The sequence below is a fragment of the Manis pentadactyla genome, chromosome X (genome assembly GCF_030020395.1).
Source record: "Manis pentadactyla isolate mManPen7 chromosome X, mManPen7.hap1, whole genome shotgun sequence".
In the NCBI taxonomy this organism is placed as follows: domain Eukaryota; kingdom Metazoa; phylum Chordata; class Mammalia; order Pholidota; family Manidae; genus Manis; species Manis pentadactyla.
In genome coordinates, this window is record NC_080038.1 from 63,718,858 (window position 1) to 63,746,171 (window position 27,314).

At 40.6% G+C, this 27,314-nt stretch overlaps 2 protein-coding genes across 2 annotated transcripts; both read left to right on the top strand.

Annotated features, from left to right (window-relative positions):
• Nucleotides 1–5,219: 5,219 nt before the first annotated feature.
• Nucleotides 5,220–18,170, top strand: NONO (non-POU domain containing octamer binding). Its single transcript, XM_036898260.2, has 11 exons — nt 5,220–5,376; nt 10,591–10,750; nt 11,724–11,917; nt 13,142–13,443; nt 14,060–14,155; nt 14,353–14,549; nt 14,889–14,973; nt 15,405–15,507; nt 16,092–16,131; nt 16,365–16,474; nt 17,183–18,170. The coding sequence occupies exons 2-11, from the start codon at nt 10,600–10,602 to the stop codon at nt 17,315–17,317; spliced, it is 1,413 nt and encodes a 470-aa protein (XP_036754155.1). The 5' UTR covers nt 5,220–5,376; nt 10,591–10,599; the 3' UTR covers nt 17,318–18,170.
• A 36-nt stretch (nt 18,171–18,206) lies between these two features.
• On the top strand, nt 18,207–23,874 carry ITGB1BP2 (integrin subunit beta 1 binding protein 2). The gene is given in 12 exon segments (XM_036898261.2): nt 18,207–18,835; nt 19,089–19,138; nt 19,229–19,267; nt 19,269–19,286; nt 19,350–19,495; nt 20,172–20,266; nt 20,372–20,430; nt 20,573–20,643; nt 20,763–20,862; nt 21,144–21,257; nt 21,500–21,562; nt 21,933–23,874. Coding segments are annotated over 12 exon segments (1,047 nt in total). The 5' UTR covers nt 18,207–18,771; the 3' UTR covers nt 22,161–23,874.
• Nucleotides 23,875–27,314: the final 3,440 nt, after the last annotated feature.

Genomic DNA, 27,314 nt, shown 5'->3' on the forward strand with positions numbered 1-27,314 from the left:
CACCCTTGGCTCATTGTGGGTCCCAAGGTCTCTATAGGGCTTTCTGCTATGGCACTGTCCCGTGGGAAATCAGCTTAGGTTATATTACTTTTGGGGGGTTCCACTTATTCTTTTAAATAAGAGTTATTGAGAAAGAATTGTATACCACACAATTTTCCCACTTAAAGCATATAAGTCAATGGATTTTGGTATTTTCACAGATACATGCAATCATTACCACAGTTGGTTTTACATTTTCATCATTTTAAAAAGCAACCCTGTACCCTCTAGCTATCTTCCCCCATTTCCCTACCCACCCGCACAGCCTTATGCAGGCACTATTCTACATGGATTCACCTATTCTGGACATGTCACATAAATGGCATCATATGTGATCTTTTCTGACTGGCTTTTTTTTTCCCACAAAGCATAATGTTTTCAGGGTCCATTCATGCTGTAGCAGGTATCAGAACTCAATTCTTTTTTATGGCTGGATAATATTCCATTGTATGGATAGGCCATATTTCTTTAGCCTTTCATCAGTTGATGTACCTTTTGGCTATTATGAATAATGCTGCTATAAATATTCACGTATATAAGTTTTTATGTGAACATTTTTTTCAATTTTCTCTGGTAGATAATTAGGAATGGTATTTCTGGATCAGATGGTAGCATTACATTTAATTGTTTGAGGAACTGCCAGGTTGTCTGCCAAAGTAGCTGCACTATTTTATCTTCCCACCAGCAGAGTTCCAGTTTCTCCATAACCTTGTTACCTGATTAATCAAAGTCCATTTATTTATATATTCTTGAATTTCTTTCTACCATGTCTTGTAGTTTTCAAAGGTCTGCACTTCTTTTGTTAAATTTGTTCCAAAGCATTTTATTCTTCTTCTTCATGTTATTTTTAATTGAATTGTTTCTTAATTTCATTCTCAAATAGTTCATTGCAAGTGTATAGAAATACAACTGACTTTTGCATATTGATCTTATATTTGCAATCTTGCCGAGTCTGTTTTTTAGTTCTAATCCCTTTTTCAGATATTCTTTAGGATTTTCTCTTACAAGATCATGCCATTGGCAAGTAGAGATAGTTTTACTTCTTCCTTTCCATTTTGGATATCTTCTACTTCTTTTTCTTGCCAATTGTCCTGGCTAGAACCTCTACTACAATGTTGAATACAGGTGGCATCTGCTTGTAGTTCTTGAGACAAAGTCTACACACTAGGCTGTTCACTTTTTCTTGATTGATATTGCCTGTTTATCTAGTTACTTGGTGATTTGAGGACAGAAATAGTACTGATAAACCTCTTATTATTATGTACCTCCAACATATGCAATAAATATTACATGATTGATAATGACAATTAGAAAAAATCGACCTCTCAGAGCCTTGCTTAGACCCTTTACCTCTGTTGCTTGGCTGGCTCCTCTCACCTGGAACTCAACATGACCAAAACCACACTCACTAATGGTGCTCTCTCTGCCTCTTCTATATCCTATCCTGGTTAGTGGCACAACCAGATAACCAGGTACCCAAACCAGAAGTTTGGGCATCATTCTAGTCTTCCACTCCTTACCCCCTAGATTTATTTAATTGGTTATTAAGTCCCCTTGGTCTCCTCATCCTCATCTTTCATCTGAAATTATTATTATTGTACCTAACTGGTGTCCCTATCTCCTAGCTTATCTCCTCCTCCAATCTTTTCAACACACTGTTGCCAAGGTGATTGTGGTAAGCTGAATAACAGCCCCCCCCCCAAAGGATATCTATGACCTAATTCCTGGAGCTTGTGAATGTTACCTTATATGGCAAAAAGGTAGGACTTTCCAGATGTGATTAAGTGAAGGATCTCAAGAAGAGATTATCTAGGAGGGTCCTAAATGTAATGACAAGTGTTCTAAGAGAGGGGGAGCGAGATCTGACATGCAGGAAAAGTCCATGTGATCATGGAGGCAGAAATTGGAGTGATGCAGCCACAAGCCAAGGAATGCCAGCAGCCATTAGAAGATGGAAGAGACAAGAAACAGTCTCTTCCTGGAGTCTCCTGAGGAATCATGTCCCTGCCAACACCTTGATTTCATCCCAGTGATACTGCTTTCAGACTTCTGGCTTCTAGAACTGCGGGAGAATAAATTTCTGTTGTTTTTAAGCCACCGAGTTTGTGCTCATTTTTTTTTTTACAGCAGCCTCAGGACACTAATGATCCTTCTGAAGTTCAAGCCTATCACACATGGAAACAATTTATTCTCTTTGCCCCTCTCAGTCTCCTTGTCTCTGTCTGTCTCTCCCTATATATATGAACGCACACTATATGTACGTGTATGTATCTATGACAGTCTGGAAGAAAACAGACCAAAATGTTATTTCCACATAGTGGGATTATAATGATTTTTACATTTCTGTGTACTTCGCATTTTTTTCCTCAGTAAGCATGTATAATCAGAAAAAACACCATACGTTATTTAAAAGAAAACCCTTCAATGTCTACCCATCACCTACAGATTAAAGTACAAATTTCTAAACATGGCCCAGATCCTTAATTATTTGGCCTATGCCTCTCTCTCTAGCCTAATTTCCTATCACTCAGCCTCCCCACTTCTCTCCAGCCATGACAAATACCTAAAATACAGGTCATTCTGCGTCTGACCCTCTGCACATTGGTATCTCTGACTCCAACCTCTTGGTTAAGACCCAATTCAAAGGTGTTCTTTCCTGTGAGGCCATTCCTGATCCACTCAATCAGAACTGTGCTATTTTTGAGTTACCACTATACCTCTAATATGCTACTATTATTTTATTGCCTACAGTAGTGCAGCTGTTTCTTTGCTTATGTTGTGATTGCTTTGAAGAAATACACAAATGTAGTTTTTTAATTTGCTACTTTAGTTTTCCAATGTCAACAGCTATTGTGATTAACAAAGTATAAATTCATTAGAATGTTATTGAATTCATAGCTTTTTTGTAATTATGTATTTTTTTTCACTTGACAGATACTAAAATCCATCATGTGGGAGTCTATAAAAGATTTTATGTTAAAAACTCCTCACAGGTCTTAATGCATTTATATGGAAAGATAGCTAGATTATTTTTTAAGTGAGAGTTCATGGCTCAGAAAAGTGTGTATAGCTTACTCCTCCCACATATTTTAAAAAAATATAAACATTTGTTTGACCAGGACAGTACAAATGTAGAAAACTGAAATGCAAGAAAAGTGGTCATAGTTGCAACCATTGGTATGACTAGTGGCACAGACTTTTCTCTTCATACTCTTGGGTAATTTGATTTTTTTTTCCATGAGCATGAAAAAAATGTCTTTTTCAGAATGGAGGTAGTATTGATGCCAGGGTTCTTGTTCACGGAGTCGAAGAATGAACTTCACAAACACTCAAGGTAGGAGAGCAAGGCAGAGGCTTTTATTTAAAGAGAAGGTGAGAGGACAGAGCTCCTGGCTCAGGCCAGGAAGGGACAAGAGAGCTTAGGGGTGGTGCATTGTCTAGGGGTTTTATAGGCGGTTGAGAGACAAAGGGCTAGGGATGTACACCTGCTAAGTGGTCCCAAAATGTTTGAAGAAGCATTAAGTTTCTTATTATTCTTCCTGGTTATTTACAATAATTTTACTGCTTTGATTTCCTCCCAAGATAGCAGCTTCCTGGTCTGGGAGCTTATCACTTAAGACTGCCCTCTTTGCTCCCAAGGTGGGCTGAGTTACTGTCTGTTAAAGAGTATGTTAAGAAACTTTTTAACTAATTGGGTTTTAAAATGCAATTTTATTTTCAAGATGGAATCCTTCCTGTTTTTACTACGTAGTTTTGGGCTTGCTTGCTACATTGCCCAGGTGACAAATCATTTTTTTAGGTCTGAAGGAAGAATAGCAGCACCTGGGTAAAGTCAGAAAAACAAGCTGCCCCCCCCCCCCCCCAGCAGGCCAAAGCAAATCCCACAATGGATTATCTTGGTTTGTTTTTCTGGAGACCCTCACCCTACTCTGGCTAAGCCCATGGTCCCTGTCTCAGTATCTCTTTTTTCCTAATAGAGGTGTTATTTATTCCAAAAAAGTTGGGAATCATTGGTTTAGATATGTCAGATATGGTAGACACAGGCTATATATGACTATTTACTAAATTTTAGCTAATTAAAATGAAATAGAAATGACAGTTCAGTTCCTCAGTTGCACTAGCCATATAACAAGCCCTAGATGGCCACCTAAGGCCAGTAACTACTGTACTGAACAGAGCTGATAAAGAATCTTTTTATCATTGCAGAAGGTTCCATTGGACAGTGCAGGTCTAGATCACTATGTCCCCACGTGAGGCGGGGCCAGTTGGGACACTCTGAAACTCTGAGTACGAATTAATTAGTGGGAATTAACTGCAAACACCGATCAGTTGAACCTTATAGTCCTTAATTAACCACAGGGCTAGTTAGACATTATTGAAAAATAAAGGTGATTACCCGATGGCAGTCCTATAGAATATAGAATCAGCCTGATCTTGAGGATACAGTGTATCCATAGAAATGATGACACCTGTTGAACCTCTCTAATCATAGAACAATGGTGGTGTTTGGATTGCTGGGTTCCCTGGTTACCATGGAAATGAGGGTGCTGGTTACAATTCTGTGTAATTACACACAGACTAAGGAATCAATCTTCCCTTCCCCCACCCCTTTCTATAACCATAACCATAATCTTAACCATAACCACAGGGATGACTATTTCAGTTGGGCTTTATGAGTAGACTTGACAGCCGAAGCAACCAGAAATCAATGTTTAAGTATGGAATGTCAGAGTGCAAGCCCTAATGAGGAAGTGTGAAAAAAGAAACATGGCGGGGCATTTTTTTTCAGCAGGGAAAGGCTAGATCTACTACACCGAATGCAACGACAGTTACTCTTGCTTCTTTCACTGGCGCAGTGCAGGAATTCTCAGAGCACGCCTACGCACACATTTTCCCCCCTTTCTCTCTTTCCACTTTCCTCTCTCTCCCTTTTTCCCCCTCTCCTTTCTCACTTTCACCTCTTGGTCTTTCGTCCTTCAGTTACCCGGTTTCAGTCTCTCCCCCTCCCCCCTTCCTTTTCCGCCTCAAGCGGACAGCAACTCGTGCATGCGCATTAGGTACAAAACCTCGCTCTTTGTCCCCATCTGTCGTTCACACGAACACAAATCTTTCGCCTTCGGTAGCCAATAGGATCAAAGAAATGGCGGAAAAATGATTCCGCCTCTGGAGATAAACTTTGATTAGCAGTTCAGATAACCAATCGAGAACGCCGCTTTGTACCCCTTGGGAGGCACCGAGCTCTGTCGTCTCGTTTCCGGCAGTCGCGCGCTCTTTTCTCGGGACGGTAGAGGCTGTGTAGCGTCGCCGTTACTCTGAGGAGAGAACAGTCGGCGGAGGGTGAGTGTGTGGGACGACTTAGTTTTTGTTCGAGAGCAGGGGTGGAATTTTTCGCGACGATCGGCGAAGGAAGAGGCAAGGGCGCGGCTAGGTTTGGAGGCAGGTTGGCCGTTTGTTCCAAGGCCCCTTGAGGCCTTGTCCCCGCCGCCCCACGCGGGGGGCCCAGCGCTCTCAACTCGCCTCGCCTTCCGCCTTTACCTCGCTACCCTTTATTTTCCCGCCCCGTTGCTTTGTGCAACTCGTTTCCGAACCTGAGCCGTGTCAGTAAGTTTCCCAGCGCTTAAACGGCGCTGGGCCCGAGAGTGGGGGGTCTGTTAACTGAGAGCCCTGAAGTCGCGGCTGGAGGAGGCGGCGCTGCGTCGCGCGCTCCTCCTCCCGGTCTCGCGAGGCCATTAATTCAGAATGAGAAATTGGGGCCCCCCGAGCGATAGTATTTTGTCAAAACTCTTACCTGGGAAGTTCATTTGTTAGCCCAGATCCCGCCGCTTTCTCAGTCAGGTTCCTGTATATCTTTTTTTGTTGTTTTTGCTTAGCTACGCGACCCATTTATAACATCACTTTCTAAAATAAAAATTTTATGGATTTGTGGCGGTTATTTTCCACTTGGAGAAACTGTTGTCGTAAGTTGACACTTTGTATTCTCAATAGAGAAGTAGAGGTTAGAGAGGACTTGGAGGCACTTTGCTATCTTAAGTGGAAGTTGGGGTAGTTGTAGGGGGTAGGGTTGCCAGGTAAAATACAGGACGCCCTATTAAATTTGAATTCCACATAGACAACAGATTATTTTTTAAGTATACCCAGCATGGGACTTACACTAAAACAATGACTTTTTAACCTGAAATTCAAATGTAACTGTATATTGTGTATTTTTATTTGGTAAATTTAGCAACTCGGGTGGTGGTGGGCCCTGGCTGGATTTGTAGTGTCTTTCCCCAACTTCCTTGTTACTAAATGAAAGGTCCTAAGCATTCTACAGCTTTTCAGGGTGGTCTGTATCCAGGTGGCCATCTCGGTCTAGATGTTTACCAGATTTTTTTCCACAGCTTCCACTTAAAAAGTTGATCTCTTTCCTTAATGTTAAGGGGACATTTATTTAGATTTCAGATGTGTGTGATATGTAGTGTTTGGTCTTGTGCCTAAACACTTGTGCAACTGTATTGTGCCCAAAGCCCCAGTCTTTATAAATCAGCAACATATTTTCTCTCAAGAAAGCTCTTCAGCCAGGGCTAGTCTTTAGGATAGGTGGGTAGAGGAATCCTTGCTGCTGATCTTTCTGCTTTATTTGCTCCTTAGAGGCCCGATGGTTAGGGAGCAGTGAATTTATTACTCAAAAGAGGTTTCTGTATGTATTTACAAATTAGATTGGTAGTCATCATCAAAAGTAGGTGATAGGGACAATACTCACTTGAGTACTTGGTACTTTTGGGTACTGTTTTAGGTGATTTATACAGTATTATTTAGTCTTCATCATTGAGTTCTTGCTTGGAAAAGAAAAAACTGAAGGAAAAGATTAGCATTATGGAAACATTTATTCGAAAACACAAAGATAGGCAGTTTGGTTATAGAAATGATTTTTGCTAGAATACAGAAGAGCAAAGGAAGAATGTAATTGATGACTTTGTCTAACTGGATCACCTACCATATGTAGAAATGGGGTAGGAGTTGCCAGCAGAAACAAGTGCCTGTTATGTACGTGATCTTGTTTAGTCCTTAAAATAATCAGCCCTGTGAGGTAGAGACTGATATCCCCATCCCACAGGTGAGGAAACTGAGGCTTCTCAGAAGTTAGGTGACATGGTCAGTAAGTTTGTTGGACTCTAAACTCTGAAATCAGGGTGAGTTTGGTTACAAAGCTTGTAGCATAGTGATGAGTATGAGCCTTAGAGTTCAGACCTGAGTTGCTCTCCATACTCCATCACACTTGTGTGACCTTGGTTGGGCATCAGTTTTATTGGCAGTTGTGAGCACTAAATGAGGTAATGCAGATTTAGCATAGTGCCTGGCATGTAATGGTTAATGATCTAGTATTATCATGTTAACTACCAGGCTACATTTTCTGAAACCAAAAATAAGCTACCTTGAAGTAATCTTAAATGGTTTAGAACATCCCAGCACTTTGTTCTCTAGGAGATAGGCCAGTACTACTAAGAAGTTGTAAAATGACCTTTAACATGTAAATAAATATAAATTGTGGATTCCTGAATGGAATGTGTGGTACTGAGACTGGGGCCGTTGACTACTAAATTAAAGGCCTGGAGGAAAAAAAACAGGTTCCTTGGATTCTAGCCAGAGGTGAGAAGGTATAGAAGACCTAGTTAGAGAAATGGTTGTGAAGATAATATAAGTTTCTGCTATAGGCCACCACTTTGGGGTTAGGGGAAGGGCGGTGGTATTTCATACCCGGGACTCAGATAGGAAAAAGTTTGATTCCAGTGCCCTCCTTATCCTGTCCCCAATTGATGCTAGGGTCGACTATAAATTTGTATGTTTTAATTTCCCACTTTCATGCCTTTTTTGTAAGAATATGATTTCCTTCCTTTCTAGGTATCCCATTTGCTGTGCTATACCTATTCATGGTGTTTTAAAGTTATTACAACTTTTCAAGACAACAAGGCTCCACTATGCGGCAAGAGTTAACAAAGATAGATTGAGTTCTATTTTTAAGAATTTATATTAAGGAAATAAACCAAAAACTGTAAGCAAGAAGATAATTTACTGCAGTATTATAATAGGAAAAAGCTGAAAACAACCTAAATGTATTAGGGTAGGGTAGGGAGTAGTTTAGTAAATTAGTGTATATCCTTGTAGACATTATGCAGCTATTAAAAATTACATTGACAATAAAAATGAGGAAAAGCTGAATATACAATTGTGTACTATGATTTGCAGTTATTGAAATGATAATATATGTCTTGGAAAGTAAATAAGCAACAATGGAAATTGTGGGAGGAATATTTACTCATGGATGTGCCCTAAGATTTAGCTATGAACATTGTTTATAATAGTGAAAACTTAGAAGAAACCCAAGTGTGCAATACAGTAGGGGCTTGGTTTGACCACTGAATACTGTGAACAGTTAATGTAGAAAATTTAGTGACATTAAAGCTTTTTGTGCATCATAAAGTAGAAAGGGCAGGTTAAGAAAATAGTTTTAATAAACCCTGTTTAGGGTACATACAAATACATAAGTTAATGACTGGAAGGGTATACCAAAATGTTAACAGTGGCTATTTTTTTTTAGTGATGGGCCTTTGAGTTTTTATTTTACTTCCTGTTTTTATTTCTAGGTTTTTTAAATATTAGATATATTTTGTAATAGGCACCTTGTTAGTGAGGTGCATATGGTTGATGAAATGATACCAGAAAGTAAAAGTCTTGGATTGAATGCCGACTTTACAATTAAAATTGTAATCTTGCTTCTTCCACTTCCTATCCACTTTGCCCCTCCCCTATTTTTCTATAATCTCTTATAGCACCTCAAGTAGTAGGTAATTTGATTATTATGTATATACTGTTTTTCACTAAAAGGTAAGCTTGCTGAATGAAAAAATCTGCTTTGTTAATCGGTACATCCCAAGCACCTAGAAGTAGTGCCTAACACATAAGCATTCAGTGAATATTTGTTGAATAAATTATTTTTAAAAATTATCAACCTATAAATAAGAGTTTCATTTTTGCCTGCCTTCTGTTCCTTGTCCTTTCCCTCTTAAAGCATCAAACATTTTTCATATTTACATGGTCTTGATAATTTTTAATGCTGTGTAACATTTCATTGTATAGATATACCAAAATTTATTCAAAGCTGTGCCCCTAATTTGGGGTATTTAAGTCATTTTTATTGTTATGATAAGGGCCATTATAGTAAAAGGTAATGGATATGGTTTTAAAGTTTTTAAATTATATTCTTAGGATAAATACCTAGAAGTAGAATTCCTGAGTTAAAGACTGTGAACATCTTGATAGCCCTTCTTACTTCCTGTCTTAATGAAACAGCTTTTGGGTAGAGAATTTGATGATTGCATTGGTGTTTTCAGTTTGGGTGGGATACATAAAATGCATTTGGAAAGTTTTTATACACACAAAAGTATTCTCATACCCATCATCCAAAATCAGCAGTTACCAAGCCTATATCACAGTTTCTTCATCTGAGGAATATAGTTTTCTCTATTTTAAGGGAATCATATTGTTAGTATAGTATTCATGAAAAGGTCCTCTGCATCTTCAGCTAAATTCTGACTGAAGAATCTTGTGTTTAGGGAAAAGGATTTAGGATTGACTTTGTGTTTTATTTACTGGAGAACTGTTCTTTGATGAGGGAAATAGTCCTCCATTTGTTAACCTGATCAATTAGAAAATTTCCATTTTAAAACCGTTAACTCTTGAATTCAGTCTGGATTGTGCCAGGAATTTTCATGTTTTCTTTTTTCTTTTAATCTTAGGTTGATTTTGAAATGAGAATTTAACATTTTGTGATGGTATATTCATTTCTTTAGTATTCACTGCTTTTATTGCTTTGGTAGTCATTTATCTTCCCATTATGATTAACAACAATACCTAGTGCTTACCATATGCCAGTACTGAACTAGTGTTTTCACATATTTGTGAATCGTCATAGCCACCTTGAGGCATAAGTATTTTTATTATCCACTTTGTAACATTTAAGAAACTAAATAGCACATTCCTTGTATGTATTATCAGCATGCATCAAACCTAAGTGTGTCAAACTCCACAGCCCGTAGTTTTCCTTTCATTCCACAGTACCTGATGTAGGCCAGGAATGTGCAAGGTGCCAGAGAAGAAAAAGACTTATTAGTCCTTGTCCTTGGGATAACTAGAATCTATTTCAATCATTGTGTTTTTAAAACGTGCTTTAATATTATGATAGGGCTGATTTTTAGGGGATAGATTGTTTTGGGAAAGTATTATTGACATATAGAATTATTGAACTGGAAGGTTCTCAAGTCATTCTAGTGCAAGCCTATCTCATCTAGTACTTGACAGGTTTCTGTGTGCAGCATAACTGCTAATGCCTGGTTGGTTGGTTTTAGATTTCTGGATTGTACTCCTTTACCATACTTGTTCCCAATAGCCAATCATTTGGGTCAGGCAAAAGCCAGGATACCAAGGGTTATTAATAACATGTAACTCATCAGGAAGATGACTGATTGCATTCTTAGCACTGAATGTGTTTGACAATTTACATTTTCTTTTTAGGGTGCCAAAATGCAGAGCAATAAAGCCTTTAACTTGGAGAAGCAAAACCACACTCCAAGGAAGCATCATCAGCATCACCACCAGCAGCACCACCAGCAACAACAGCAGCAGCCACCACCGCCACCAATACCTGCAAATGGGCAACAAGCCAGCAGCCAAAGTGAGTCCAAGCTAAGTGGTAGGGTAGAAATAGGTTCCCTTTTGGGAATGGTTTCTTGTTTTTTAGATTAGTCTCTTGGGATTATAAAGGAATAGGCCTTTGTGGCACACCTTTGTTGTTCTTTTCCCTATTTACCTCTTGATACTTGGCATGGAAAAAGGCTGATTCTCTGAAACAAGGAGCAGACATGTTGTAGGATAGCATTTGAGTACAGGTTGCTTTGCTGTGTTGGCACATTCTGTTACATAGATGTCTGTGTTTTGCCTGAGAGCTTGGTTCTTAGATGTAATCATCTGATGCCTGGTAGTTAAAGAAAATATAGAACACGTTTTTAAGACTTACTGGAGAAGTCTGGTACTGAGTATTACACTTTTAGCCTGAGATCTGTGCCAGCCCATTTTTAATCAGAGTAAAAAGTTTTTAAAGCTATATGCCCATTTATTCAGCAAACTTGGAGCCTCTGTTGTGTGCCTCTAAGACTAGAACCAACCTCAACCCTCTTTATTTCCAGAGGTTCCCATAAAGAATACTCTTTCCTACCTCATTTCTTTTAATTGTCACCCCAAGCCTGAAAGAATGGGAACTTAAGGTTAGGAAGATTGGTGAGAGACTGGGAATGTGGAGCAATTATGTTCTAAGTTTAAAAATATACTTTCTGACATAGGGCTCCTTGACTTGCTTAATTTTCTCTTTGGCCAATAGCTCCTGTATTTTCTATCTCTGACTTAGTCCAGGTTGGCTCCTGGCCCATAGTAGAGCTGTTAAGAAGTCCCCCCATGTCTTTGCACATTGCTTTCACATTCTAAGGTGCAGTTCACTGGTAAGTGATTAGTGGATAGATTGCACTGGGAAGTGGTATTTGACTTCTCTACAGCAATTAGGTATCCTAATCTAGCAGTAGTTGTTGCTCTTTGAGAATGTGACTGTAAATCTCTTTCTTCAGTCTTCTGAGTGACTTTGTGTCTTATCGCAGATGAAGGCTTGACTATCGACCTGAAGAATTTTAGGAAACCAGGAGAGAAGACCTTCACCCAACGTAGCCGGCTCTTTGTGGGCAATCTTCCTCCTGATATCACTGAAGAAGAAATGAGGAAACTATTTGAGAAATATGGGAAGGCAGGCGAAGTCTTCATTCATAAGGATAAGGGCTTTGGCTTTATCCGCTTGGTGAGCTGCTGTGGGCTTTTAGAGCATGTAGAGAAGCTGGGGAATGATGAATATGGAAAATTATGGCAGTGGAAACAATTCCCAGATGGTTTGTTAAAAGCTTGTAGTTGTAGTTGGAATAGGACCAAAAAATGCTGATTTTATTTTTATTTTTCCTCTCATTGTTTTGCTTTGTATCAAAGACAATGCAGGTTTACTTGCCTAGGATACTGGGGCTAAAGTAGACCCTTTGGAACTTTTTTTAATTGGGAAATTTCAAACATACAGAAGTAGGTAGAATAGTATGATGAACTTGTATTTACTCATTGCCCAGCTTCTATAATTATCAACTCATAGTTAATCTTGCTTTATCTATATCCCTCCCCTGTTTACTATTCTCCCATAAATATTTTAATATGTTAAGATTTTTTCATCAGAAAAAAATGAAGTGTTTTTATTCTTAGAAATGATGGTTTATATAATTTATTTCCAAAGCCCTTACATTTATATTGCCTCTCTTAAGACTTTAAAACTGTGAGAACAGTTTGATTTGTAAAATCAATCTAAAAATTTTTAAATTGTGCTTAAAATAAACGTAAAATTTATCATCTTAACTATTTTTAAGTGTAGGTCTTTTTAAAAAAAAATAACGTTTACATGTATGAGGGGGACCCCTTTCAAGGCATGGTAGGTCATGTGCTAGCAAGACCACTAGACGTGGTCAGAACTAGTTTTTATTCCAGATCTACCACTAACTCAAAACTGTATGGGCAAATCATTTTCTCTGGGGTTCAAGATTCCTCTTCAGCAATATGAAGGGGTCCCATCAAAGTCTGATTCTAACAAGGCCTCTTAGAGGGCATAAGTGATTCTGGTTAAATTGTATGTAGTGAGCCAAAATTGAAATATTCTGGCTACTGTATTATAAGGGTAAACTTCGGGCTGGTCATTGTTGTCCACATTATCTGTTACCACTTGGGAGAATAACTTATGTAATGCTGATAACCATGTAAGTGGTATTAACTCTAGAGTTTTATTGCAAGGCCATCAGAACAATTAGGTTAACCAAAGAGTTATCTGAAACACAATTTCATTCTTTCAGTTCTATCCATATTTCTTTGTATGTACATTGCCAGGGATTTTCTGGAGACATTTTTTATCAAGCTGTACTAGTTTAGACTCATGATGACTGTGCAGGTGCTCTTTGTCAAAACTGAGTTATTCTAACTTTCCCCTGCTTTCTAGGAAACACGAACTCTAGCAGAGATTGCCAAAGTAGAGCTGGACAACATGCCACTCCGTGGAAAGCAGCTGCGTGTGCGCTTTGCCTGCCATAGTGCATCCCTTACAGTCCGAAACCTTCCTCAGTATGTGTCCAATGAACTGCTGGAGGAAGCCTTTTCTGTGTTTGGCCAGGTGGAGAGGGCTGTAGTAATTGTGGATGATCGAGGAAGGCCCTCAGGAAAAGGCATTGTTGAATTCTCAGGGAAGCCAGCTGCTCGGAAAGCTCTGGACAGATGCAGTGAAGGCTCCTTTCTGCTAACCACGTGAGTGAGGGGTCATTTTCAGAAGTAGACCTTGGATTGCTACTTCCTTCTGTGGTCTGGGGAGTTAGCCTGTAGGAACCATGTTCTGTGTTCATTCAAAGACTTTTTGATACTAATTCAGCTTTATAGTAGGGTTTTCAATGTAATCTTAAATTAATGGAAATGGTATGAGAATTAAGAAATAAACCTTTTTGGTCTTTTAATAGGTTGTCATTTAATTAGCATTAAATGTCGTATTTGAAGTTTTATAACTCTGAAAAGTTGTTTTGTGCATGACGCATCTCTCTTAATATTTATCCCAAATTTTGGTCTGGAGTTCTGTAGATACTGGGTATCAGGCTGCACTTAATAAGTACTCTCTCTGCCTACGTTGAACATTTTTTTAAGGCTGTATTCAGAGATCTAATGCCTGACTCCATCTTGTCAACCTCAGTCCATATAATGCCACTAAAAGAACTTGGTTACTTGGGTTGATTGTAAAAACCATTTAAGAAGTATGTTGAATTGTTCATTTGTGACCTCTTACTAGGTCACTTTTCCAGTGGCATATGTAGAGAGGTAGCCTAGTTACTGTAGGGTGTAATTTGATTAAACTGAACTTCCTTTTTCCTCCCAGATTTCCTCGGCCTGTTACTGTGGAGCCCATGGACCAGTTAGATGATGAAGAGGGACTTCCAGAAAAGCTGGTTATAAAGAACCAGCAATTTCACAAGTATGTGGTCCTGACAGATTCCCTGTTAGGTATTTACCTAATCTTAAGGAAGCTTGTAAAGGGGTGTGTGAGAGAGGCAAGTCTTTGCTGTATGCATTTCCTGGCAGACATTATTCCTGGTCCTCAGGAGAAACGCAGTGCTTAGTTGGGGGGAATCTTGGACAAAGTTGCAGTAACCCAGAAACCTTTGTCTATAGGGAACGAGAACAGCCACCCAGATTTGCACAGCCTGGCTCCTTTGAGTATGAGTATGCCATGCGCTGGAAGGCACTCATTGAGATGGAGAAGCAGCAGCAGGACCAAGTGGATCGCAACATCAAGGAAGCACGTGAGAAGCTGGAGATGGAGATGGAGGCTGCTCGCCATGAGCACCAGGTCATGCTCATGAGACAGGGTGAGTATAGGCCTGTAAGTCTTAAGCCTAGAAGGTCAAAATAAATTTTTTTTCAGGAGTTTCTTTGTATTGATCAGTAGAGAAAGGCCTAAATCTCTACTTTTATTCTCTGAAATGTTTTGTTGATCTTGGTAGGCAAATGAGCTTGGAGATGTGGCAGAGAATACTGGATTCTGTGGAGAAGGAAATAATAGGTTTGACTTCATTTTTGGAATCTGGATATCTCGGATGGCCACTCAGGGATTATATATCCCCTTTGCTTTCTGGATCTTTAATTATGGAAAATTCTTGGGCCTATCTGAGGGAATTGAAGAATACTCAGTCAGTCTGTTTTTCTAGATTTGATGAGGCGCCAAGAAGAACTTCGGAGGATGGAAGAGCTGCACAACCAAGAAGTACAAAAACGAAAGCAACTGGAACTGAGGTGCCTCTTGAATGAACTCTTTCTGTCTGACAACTCTAAAAGGGAATGTCTCACTTTTGCTTCGTGCCACCATGCTACTTTATGCATTTGCAAATACGCTGGGAAATATTTCCTGGCTGCCTCTCAAGTTCTCCCTTTGGACAGGAGGTGTTTCAGTTGCCTGTGGTTCGAGGAATATCTGGGGCTGCACTGAAGAGAAAGCAGCTGAGTGCTGGTCTCCTGAAGCTCCTTTGGGGAAAAAAGAAACAAACTTTTTTCCCTTAAGGACACATATAGGTTGCTTTAGGACTGGGCATATTTAATAGTGAGTTTCTGGGATAGCTACAATAGTTTTCATTAGGCTCTTGCTCTGCTTAGTTGTGCCCCCTAATAAGATAATCTACTCAAGTTCCAGAGTGCTTCTGCTTAAATCTCTCTTGCTGACTCTGTAGGCAGGAGGAGGAGCGCCGGCGCCGTGAGGAAGAGATGCGGCGGCAACAGGAAGAAATGATGCGGCGACAGCAGGAAGGATTCAAGGGAACCTTCCCTGATGCGGTATATCTCCCATGTGCCCATGATGTACCAGGCCAGTCATGATACGACAAATCCACCATGAATTGTCCACTAGGACTAGAAAACACACCAGGTTATGTTCAGTGTTTCCATTCTATGAAAGTCCTTTTAGAAGAATTCATAGGAAGGAAAGGTAAGGTTTGAAGGGAAACAACTGCCTCATTGGCAATTTAGGATGAGGTGTTGGGGCCACTGTGTGCTGTATACACTCAGTACTTGCAGGGTGAGACATGCAGTCCTGTAACAGCTTTGATTTATCTTCTGATGTCCTCACAGTTAATACAGGTTGGAGCCCTAGAAGAAAGCAGCTCTTCCCCCTTTCCTTTCACCTCTCCTGTTCCTAATAGACTCTTGTGTTCAAATAGCTCTTGTAACTTGGGTCCTAGTAGCTCTGACCATGAATTTGGTGTACAACTAGCAAATTGCTGTTGGTGTTTCCTTAGTTTGGTCTTTGTGTACTTGGGATGTTATCACCCTGTTTACTCCCTTTTTAGTGTGTGGTCCTAACTGGTTGTGATAGAATGCAGTGCTGTCTTAGACTGTTGTGAGTATTTTTTGTTTTTCAGAGAGAGCAGGAGATACGGATGGGCCAGATGGCTATGGGAGGTAAGAATTTGAGTTTAATGGCTCTGATTTCCCTTTCTGTCTTGTCTCTGTTGAACTACGAAGCATTGCCTACCTAGTCCAGATTTAAAGGGCTAACATTTGTGGGAGCATTGCTTTTCGGAGGGAGGGGGAAACATGTCTTAACCCAGAGGTTTTGTTGAATTGTTTCCTTTGACACAGAGACTGACAATCTCTGTCTCCTGTATACTGATCACACTACTACTCTGCTGTAGGTGCTATGGGCATAAACAACAGAGGTGCCATGCCCCCTGCCCCTGTGCCAGCTGGTACTCCAGCTCCTCCAGGACCTGCCACTATGATGCCAGATGGAACCTTGGGACTGGTAATAAGCTACAGGACCTTACAGTAACTGTAAATGGTGATAGGAGGAGGAAGGACTTTGCCTTCACAGTCCCCGGGCCTGCCACGATTTTGCTATAGATAGCAGTCTTTAGGATTTCTGTTATCCATCAGATTTAACCTTGAGATCTTTATTTTTGGATCTTGAATAAACCTAGTTTCAGACTATACTTTATCTAGGAGTTAAGCAGATCTCTCTCTGGCTAGTCTAGTGTATAGTTTAGTTGCTACCCTGGGTGAACAGTTTCTTTTTTGGAAGGAAGGTAATGAAGGCTGCACATTAATTACATAAAATAAATGTGAATCCAGAAGGCTTTGTGGCTCATACAATCTTGAGGTGGTTTTAGTTCTGGTGTCAAAATGTTAACTGGTTAGGCTTAAGGTTGCCCTTGTTCACCATATACCTAGTTCAGGAAAAAGGACTTGACTAGAACTTATCCAGCCTAGGAATTTAGTATGTAATCCTGCTTAGCCAACAGGAATGGGGATAAAAAGTTAGAGTACATGATGGGGTGGGTCTGTAATCCCGGCAGCCTTCCTTTCAGGAATATCACTAGGGTGCTTCACAGGCCTAGCATCAGGAACCTTGAATGGTTGGGTGGAAATGGACTTCAGGCAAAGTACTGGCTGTAGAAGGGTGGGAAACTTAGGACATCGGTACTATTGTAATGCTGCTCTTTTTTTCTCTAAGACCCCACCAACAACTGAACGTTTTGGCCAAGCTGCTACAATGGAAGGAATTGGGGCAATTGGTGGAACACCTCCTGCATTCAATCGTCCAGCTCCTGGAGCTGAATTTGCTCCAAACAAACGTCGCCGATACTAATAAAATCAGTCTAGTTTCCCAAAACCCTTAAAAGAAGGACCCTATTTGGACTAGCCAGAATTCTGCCCTGGAAAAGTGTTAGGGATTCCTCCCATTAGTTAGGTCTTCCCTGCCTGTACTACTCTAGGGAGTGTGCTGGGGACAGAGGGCAAGGGAGGGGCAATATTTAACAAAATCAGTTTTCTGTGGTATATTGTTTAATAGATTCTGTGTGGTGCATTCCTGAAGTCACGTGATTGTTGGGGGGGGACCATGGCAAAATGGATCCAATTAGAGCCCCCATTGATCTTAATCATTCCATTCTTTGTCCACCCTGTTGTATTTGCTTTCTTATTCTTAACACTTCCCAACCCCAGAGACACTGCCATATATACCACAAAAACCAAACATCCCCCAATGACCTTTGCCCCAATGCTCCATTTACTCCCAGGTGGGAATTCAGGCAAATGTCCACAGAGGTCACAGACAACATACACAGTTCTGTTATGTCCCATATATTAGCCCTTTGTGTCCTAAGGAAGACATTTTCTCTTAGAGATTTTCTTTTTAGTATATCTTTAAAAATTCTCGTGTTGACTTGCCTCCATCTTTTTCTTGGGTAAGGACACCCCAGGAATGGCCCCTTTGTGTCTGATATTCACAGCTTTTCTTGATAGGCCTGTACAATCTTGGGAACAGGGTTGCTGTATGCTGAAGTTTGGACAGTAGCTCTTAGCCTTGCCTATCTTAGGTAGTTATGCTGTGCATTTTTTATTGGTGTACCATGTTTGATTTGTCCCTGATACCTTTGGAGTTTTCTGAGAAATGGAGCAGTAATGCAGCAACTTATTAAAATATGTTTTAAGCCTTTTAATTTTCTGTGATGTTTGTAAAGGGGAAGGGAGGGAGGGGAGTTCTGCCTCAGGAGATGAGTTCTAGTATAAGGATAATCCTTTATGACCCTTTGCTCAAAAGTATTACTCATCCATCTATAGGCAAATGTGGGGGTTGACAAAGATCAATGCTGTTGGTACACAGAAGTAATGATGGGAGGAAAGCTGATGCTTTGAAAGAAAATGGGCTGGAGGAATTGGGGTACCCTCACTGAGCTGTGAAGGGTCCCAAAACGTATTCATTTCTTAGCAGCTGTTGGTATGTCAGGGGCCAGGAATTGGCATGGTAAACCTAAAATTGTCCCAAGCAGTTAGCTGACCTCACTGAAGTGGTGTGCTCTGCTCTGCCTGACCCTCTTCTTGAGCCTCCGAGCTAAAATGCTTTTGAGATCTTTCCTATTGGCTCAGTTGGGAAAACCAATTGAAGTTCCCTTGTCCATGTTAGGAGGTACACGCCTCCTGAACTAAAGATAGAAACAGCTGGCTCTTTGAGGCAGCTAAAAGCCTCCGACTAAGAGGTGTTCCCCATTTGGCAGCCAGACTCTTTGAAATACTGTTTCAGTACTTTGTACCAGCGACTCCATGTCTCATCTCTGCCATAACAAAGGCTGTGGGCAGCACTTTGACCCTAATACCAACCATCCTGGTGAGTAATCCTGACCTTGCCAGGAGTTCCTGTGAGTGCTAAAGGAGTGGTCTGCTGTAGGCAATCTGCCAAAGGAGCAGAGAAAAATTACAGTGTGCCTAGCCTGGTTTAGTCAGCGTAGGTGATCAATCGATCCTTACTGATGTTTTTTTTTACATTATATGAGAAAACTACAGCATATAAATCTGGGGATGAGGTAAGTGATATTTGGTGTTAGTTATCTTTATACTTTGATCCTTCTACCGGTATTCAGATTCCTGTTGCCATCACCCTGGGGTTCCGATCTTCCATGATGCACTTAAGGTGAGGAGTAGGCGAGGGGTTGGTGGCAAGAGCATTTCCCAAAGGAATTACACCCAGGAATCTAAGCTGACCTGGGTCTTTTGTTGTCAGGGTTGGTCCTGCTGCCTGAAGAGAACTGTAGATTTCTCTTGAGTTCTTAAACATCAAGGTTTTCTTGCTTGGATTCTGCTTATAAGGATTCTATCCCTAATCCTCTCCTTATCTGTACTAGGGCTGTACTGTGGGACCACACTGTGCTGAGAAGCTGCCTGAGGCCCCTCAGCCTGAGGGCCCTGCTACAAGCAGTACACTTGAGGAGCAAAAACCTGTGAATACCATCCCAAAGTCAGCAGAGACTTTGCGCCAGGAGAGGCCCAAGTAAAGAGGAGGTCCCTGGGTTTCTCCTACATTCATGGAGCTCCCTAGGATTGGTTATGGAGGTTTGGGAACTAGGGAATAGAGATGGGAGGAGGGCCTGTTGTGTACTTTGTGCCTTAGGGGAAATTCATGTCCAGAAATAAAAGCCCTTTAAGGAGCTATGGGGTGATGGGATAGATATTTTGAGTCAACAAATAGCCCCTCACAAATACATTCTTAGTGATAATACAAGGGGGATTATTGAGAGTGACTTGATTTTTTTCTTTTTGGAAAAAAGCTTTCAAATACATTTTACATCAAGAAAAGAATGTAGTAGTACTGGCAGCCAGGAAACTGTAGAGAAGTTAATTTGTGGAAATAGTATGAGCAACAGAAGAAAGTTATATTAGATCCACAGTTAATTAGATGATGAAGAAATACAGTTCTGCAGAGAAATGTAGTTAGATTTAGAGCAACTGAGTAGATGGAGAAGAGAAGCCCGGGGGATTTCCCCAAGGTTCAGGGATTTAGGATATATCCACGGAGGAGAAAACCGGCAATGCAGTTACTCAACTTCCCCAACCCTGCCCCACTTTGACCAGACTTCTTCGATTCCTCTACTGGTAACTGGTGGGAGTGTTGAAGCTGTTGGTCATGGGTAATGGGCCAACTGAATCACCCTACCCATACCCCCTAGGTCAGAGTTACCTCCAAAGCTGCTTCTGCTAAATATATCCCAAGCCCTGGAAATGGCATTGGAACAGAAGGAATTAGACCAGGAACCTGGAGCAGGTAAGTGGGTCCTTGGTAGGATAGGCTTTGCAGAGTAGACTTTAGTGTAAGTGGCAATCAGGTGGAGGAAATGGATAGGTTCCTGACTTTTTTCCCCTTGCCCAGGACTTGACAATAGTCATATCCGGACTGGTTCCAGTTGCCAAAACCCAGGATGTGATGCTGTGAGTGAGAGTTTGTAGGGGATTCAAGCATGTGGCTGAGAGATGCTACACCTAAGGGATGACTGAGTCTGGGTATGAGGCTGAGTGGGGTACACTTTAGAATGACCTGATTCTTTTTCTGATTCTCCTTTATCCATCTTAGGTTTACCAAGGCCCTGAGAGTGATGCTACTCCATGCACCTACCACCCAGGAGCACCTCAATTCCATGAGGGGTGAGAGGGGGGACTGGGTGGGCTGTGAGACAGGATTCTCCCAATACTGGTCATAAGATGCAAGTGGGCGCTTATGGGGAGGGGAAAGGAGATTCAGTTGGATTATTGTCCTCCCTCAGGAAGAAGTCCTGGAGCTGTTGTGGCATCCAAACCCTGGATTTTGGGGCATTCCTGGCACAGCCAGGATGCAGAGTTGGCAGACATGACTGGGGGAAGCAGGTAAGCCCCACCTTTCTGGAACTCTTGATTTAAATCCAATTCCAGAAATAATTTCTCCTCCCTGTATGTCACAGCCAAGCTCTTTATCTTCTCTCTTTTATATGGACCAAAGGAGGAATTCTGCTCCTTATTCCTCAGCAGCCCAGAGGTTTTGCATTAAGAGGTGACACCAGACAGTGTTGATCTTTCTGAGACTTTCTGTCTCTTCTCCACACACCATGAGAACTCCCCTTGGGTTAAGAGTTCACTCTTACCACCCACATTTCACATCTTCTCTTTAGTTGCCAGTGTCTTGCCAGCATGATTGGCACCAGACAGATTCCTCAGTAGTGGTGACTGTGTATGGCCAGATTCCACTTCCTGCATTCAACTGGGTGAAGGCCAGTCAAACTGAGGTGAGGAATGTCTGGTGCTGGATGGGAGGCTATGAATTAGGATTACACTCTTGGAGGCAGAGTTGCTGTATGCAGTTAAGATGTGGGATCCATAGGACCCTGAGAGGAAGGTGGAGTTATTAGGTCAGGACTATCTGGCTGACCTGTGGATGCAGGGATCACACCACTGGCCTGGTTCTCTGTCATAATGACTTTTTCTTACCTTCTGGGATTGTTACTACCCCTATAATTCTTTCTCTCAGCTTCATGTCCACATTGTCTTTGATGGCAACCGTGTGTTCCAAGCACAGATGAAGCTCTGGGGGGTAAGTGAAGATAAGGCAGCCCAGGAGTGGGAGGCAGATGGGGGTAAAAAGTAGGGCCAGACTGGAATGAGTAGACGGTGTCTTGAGGGAAGGAGTTATAGTGGGAAAGTGGAGGTTTTCTCTCCATTTGCTTTGATATTCTCTATCTTCCCATCTCCCTCCCTCTTTTTTCTCCCTTGCCTTCCCCACACCCTGTCCCTTTTATTTCCCCTCTCTCTCCCCCTTACCATATTGTCTTTTTCTTCCCCTTTTCCCCCCACCTTCCATTTTTTTGCCCTGTCGTTCATCACCACCCCACCATGACCCCAATTCCTTTGATTTCCTCATTTTTATCTTTCTTCTGTGTTCCCCTGTCTTTCCTTCCCCTCAGGTCATAAACGTGGAACAGAGCTCTGTCTCCTTGATGCCATCTCGGGTGGAAATCTCCTTGGTCAAGGCTGACCCAGGATCCTGGGCCCAGCTGGAGCACCCTGATGCACTAGCTGAGAAGGCTAAGGCAGGGCTTGGGTTAGAGTTGGATGAGGAAGAATTTGAGGATTCAGATGATGATCTGAGCTGGACAGAGGAGGAGGAAGAGGAGGAAGTGATGGGGGAATAGTGACACCAGACAGTCAAGTGTCTAGGTAGGACCTCAGTGACTTTCTTAGAACCTCAGAGACCAAGATATGGTTGGTCATGTGGTGTCCTTGAGTAGCAGGAGGCCAAAGGAGGGGAGAACAAAAGTGTCCAAGCCACGCTGTTTTTTCCCTTAAATAAACCTTGTGCTCTTCAGTTTCACATGGTGTCATTCTGTCACCTTACTATCTGGGATTGTATCCTTTCCTCCAGCTTCTGTGTGCATTCCACACACATGTGTGAAAACAAGCATGTGCACATTCAATCTAGTCTTTATAGCCACCAGGGATATACTGAGTACTTACTGTGTGCCCAGTTATGTGTTAGGTGCTTTAGAGGTTTCTGACACACAGGAGACTTATTCCTTCCTTATAGGAAAACTACAGTCTGGCTGACATGACAAGATTAATGTACATGAAATAAAAATAAACATTATCAGGTAGTTTGAGTGTTAAAATTTTGCAATGCAGTTGACCCTTGAGCAACACAGGTTTGAACCTCCTGGGTCCACTTACATGGACCCAATATATTTTCAATAAATATAGTGGAAAATTTTCTGGAGCTCTGCAACAATTGGAAAAAATACTTTCTTTAGCTTACCTTACTGTAAGAATACAGTATATAATACATATAACATAAAATATGTGGTAAGGCTTTGGCTCAAGAGTAGGCTATTAGTAGTTTAGCTCTTAGTAGTTAAGTAAAAAGGGGTAGTCAGAAGTTATATGTGGATTTTTGAATGCATGGGGGGGTCAGTGCCCCTAATCCCTACATTGTTCAAGAGTCATATAGTTTTTAAGAGCTGTAGGAGTTGAGTGAATGGAGAGACTGATGTGGACCATAGTGGAAAGGGAAGGCTTCAGAGAAGAAGTACTGCATCTTTTTACAGCTTTATTGAGGTACAGTGCACCCATTTGAAGCTGTAAAATTCAGTGATTTTTTTTTTAGTATACTCAGAACAGTGCAACCACAATCCATTTTAGAATATTTGCATCACTCCATAGAGAAGCCCTGTGTCCATCAGCAGTCCCTCCAAATTTCCCCCCAAACTCATAGCCTTAGGCAACCACTAATCTACTTTCTGCCTCTATGGCTTTACCTATTCTGGGTATTTCATATGAATGGAATCATACAACATGGTCTTTTGTGACAGGCTTCTTCCACTTAGGATAATGTTTTCAAGGTTCATCCATGTTGTAACATATATTAGTACTTCATTCCATTTTATGGCTGAATAATATTCTACCATGTGTATTGCCCACATTTTGTTCCTCTTTCCATCAGTTCAGGTACATTTGGTTTGTTTCTACTTTTTGGCTATTATGAGTAATGCTCCTAGGGAATATTCATGTACAAGATTTGATGTGAACATAACATTTTGATTTCTTGGATATATGGGAGCATAATTTCTGGGTCAAATGGTAACTTTAACATTTTGAGGAAATGCCAGACTGTTTTCCAAGGAGGCTGCACCATTTTACACTCCCGCCAGCAGTATAAGAGGGTTCCATTTTCTCCACAATCTTGCTAATGCATGTTATTTGTCTTTTTCATTACAGCCATCCTAGTGGGTGTGAAGTAGAATCTAAATGTGGTTTTAATATGCATTTCCTTCTGTAATGGCTGATGACTGGTGAGCATCTTTAAATATGCTTATTGGCCATTTGTGTATCTTATTTGGATAAAAGTCTATTCAGATCCTTTGCCCATTTGTTAACTGAGTCATTCATGTTTTAGTTGAGTTATGAGCTTTTTTTTAAATTTATTTTTTATTTTGGTATCATTAATCTACAATTACATGAAGAACATTATGTTTACTAGGCTCCCCCCTTCACCAAGTCCCCCACATATCCCTTCACAGTCACTGTCCATCTGCGTAGTACGATGCTGTAAAATTACTACTTGTCTTCTCTGTGTTGCACAGCCCTACCCGTGCCCCCCACGCACTATACATGCTAATCGTAATGCCCTCTTTCTTTTTCCCCGCCCTTATCCCTCCCTTACCACCCATCCTCCCCAGTCCTTTTCCCTTTAGTAACTATTAGTCCATTCTTGGGTTCTGTGATTCTGCTGCTGTTTTGTTCCTTCAGTTTTCCTTTGTTCTTATACTCCACATATGAGTGAAATGATTTGGTACTTGTCTTTCTCTGCCTGGCTTATTTCACTGAGAATAACACCCTTTAGCTCCATCCATGTTGTTGCGAATGGTAGGATCTGTTTTATTCTTATGGCTGAGCAATCTTGCATTGTGTATATGTACCACATCTTCTTTATCCATTCATCTACTAATGGACATTTAGGTTGCTTCCATATCTTGGCTATTGTAAATAGTGCAGTGATAAACATAGGGGTGCATCTGTCTTTTTCAAACTGGAGTGCTGCATCCTTAGGGTAAATTCCTAGAAGTGGAATTCCTGGGTCAAATGGTATTTCTATTTTGAGCATTCTGAGGAAACTCCATACTGCTTTCCACAATGGTTGAACTAATTTACATTCCCACCAGCAGTGTAGGAGGGTTCCCCTTTCTGCACAACCTCGCCAACATTTGTTGTTGTTTGTCTTTTCGATGATGGCGATCCTTACTGGTGTGAGGTGATATCTCATTGTGGTTTTAATTTGCATTTCTCTGATGATTAGCGATGTGGAGCATTTTTTCATGTGCCTTTTGGCCATCTGGATTTCTTCTTTAGAGAACTGTCTATTCAGCTCCTCTGCCCATTTTTTAATTGGATTAGTTGCTTTTTGTTGAGGCATGTGAGCTCTTTATATATTTTGGATGTCAGTCCTTTATCGAATCTGTCATTTATGAATATGTTCTCCCATAATGTAGGATACCTTTTTGTTCTATTGATGGTGTCCTTTGCTGTACAGAAGCTTTTTAGCTTGGTATAGTCCCACTTGTTCATTTTTGTCTTTGTTTCCCTTGCCTGGGGAGATATGTTCATGAAGAAATCACTCATGTTTATGTCCATGAGATTTTTGCCTATGTTTTTTTCTAAGAGTTTAATGGTTTCATGACTTACATTCAGGTCTTTGATCCATTTGGAGTGTTTACTTTTGAGTATGGGGTTAGACAGTGATCCAGTTTCATTCTCTTACATGTAGCTGTCCAGTTTTGCCAGCACCATCTGTTGAAGAGACTGTCCTTTCCCCATTGTATGTCCATGGCTCCTTTATTGTATATTAATTGGCCATATATGTTTGGGTTAATGTCTGGAGTCTCTATTCTGTTCCACTGGTCTGTGGCTCTGTTATTGTGCCAGTACCAAATTGTCGTGATTATTGTGGCTTTGTAGTAGAGCTTGAAGTTGGGGAGCGATACCCCCCCCCCACTTTATTCTTCCTTCTCAGGATTGCTTTGGCTTTTCGGGGTCTTTGGCGGTTCCATATGAATTTTTGAACTATTTGTTCCAGTTCATTGAAGAATGCTATTGGTAATTTGATAGGGATTGCATCGAATCTGTATATTGCTTTGGACAGGATGGCCATTTTGACGGTATTAATTCTTCCTAGCCAGGAGCATGGGATGAGTTTCCATTTGTTAGTGACCTCTTTAATTTCCCTGAAGAGTGTCTTGTAGTTTTCAGGGTATAGGTCTTTCACTTCCTTGGTTAGGTTTATTCCTAGGTATTTTATTCTTTTTGATGCTATTGTGAATGGAATTGTTTTCCTGATTTCTCTTTCTATTAGTTCATTGTTAGTGTATAGGAAAGCTGCAGATTTTTGTGTGTTAATTTTTGTATCCTGCAACTTTGCTGAATTCTGATATTCTAGTAGTTTTGGAGAGGATTCTTTAGGGTTTTTTATGTACAATATCATGTCATCTGAAAATAGTGACAATTTGACTTCTTCTTTACCAATCTGGATTCCTTGTATTTCTTTGTTTTGTCTGATTGCTGTGGCTAGGACCTCCAGTATAATGTTGAATAAAAGTGGGGAGAGTGGGCATCCCTGTCTTGTTCCCGATCTCAGAGTAAAAGCTTTCAGCTTCTCGCTGTTCAGTATAATGTTGGCTGTGGGTTTATCATAGATGGCCTTTATTATGTTGAGGTACTTGCCCTCTATACCCATTTTGTTGAGAGTTTTTATCATGAATGGATGTTGAATTTTGTTGAATGCTTTTCAGCATCTATGTTGTTTTTGTCCTTCTTTTTGTTGATGTGGTGGATGATGTTGATGTATTTTCGAATGTTGTACCATCCTTACATCCCTGGGATGAATCCCACTTGGTCATGGTGTATGATCCTCTTCATTTAGTCTTGAATTTGGTTTGCTAATATTTTATTGAGTATTTTTGCATCTACGTTCATCAGGGATATTGGTCTATAGTTTTCTTTTTTGCCTTGTGTTGCTATTAGGGTGATGTTGGCTTCATAGAATGAGTTTGGGAGTATTCCCTCCTCTTCTATTTTTTGGAAAACTTTAAGGAGAATGGGTATTATGTCTTCTCTGTATGTCTGATAAAATTCCGAGGTAAATCCATCTGGCCCGGGGGTTTTGTTCTTGGGTAATTTTTTGATTACTGATTCAATTTCGTTGCTGGTAATTGGTCTGTTTAGATTTTGTGTTTCTTTCTTGGTCAGTCTTAGAAGGTTGTATTTTTCTAGGAAGTTGTCCATTTCTCCTAGGTTTTCCAGCTTGTTAGCATATAGGTTTTCATAGTATTCTCTAATAATTCTTTGTATTTCTGTGGGGTCCGTCTGAGTTTTCCTTTCTCATTTCTGATTCTGTTGATGTGTGTTGACTCTCCTTTTCTCTTAATAAGTCTGGCTAGAGGGAGTTATGAGCTTTTTAAATATATTCTGGAGATAAGTCTTCTTCAGATATATGATTTGCAAATAATTTCTCCCATTCTTTGTGTTGTCTGTCCACTTCCTTGATGGTACTCTTTGATACACACGTTTTTAATTTTTATGAAGTCTAATTTATCTATTTTTCCTTTGGTTCTTGTGCTTTTCATATCCAAGAAACCATTGCCTAACCCAGGGTTGTGAAGATTTGCTCCTGTTTTCTACAAAGAGTTTTATAGTTTTAGCTCTTAGAGCTTCATAGTTAGAGCTCTTAGTCTTTGATCCACCTTGCATTAATTTTTGTATGTGTATGAGATATAGGGATCTAACTACATTTTGGCATATGG

What these genes read in the sequence shown, in the direction of transcription:
- NONO (XM_036898260.2), top strand. Translation starts at nt 10,600, where the DNA reads ATGCAGAGCAATAAAGCCTTTAACTTGGAGAAGCAAAACCACACTCCA. An exon ending in GCAACAAGCCAGCAGCCAAA is followed by an intron (nt 10,751 to 11,723) that starts GTGAGTCCAAGC and finishes GTCTTATCGCAG; the next exon opens with ATGAAGGCTTGACTATCGAC. An exon ending in AAGAACCAGCAATTTCACAA is followed by an intron (nt 14,156 to 14,352) that starts GTATGTGGTCCT and finishes CTTTGTCTATAG; the next exon opens with GGAACGAGAACAGCCACCCA.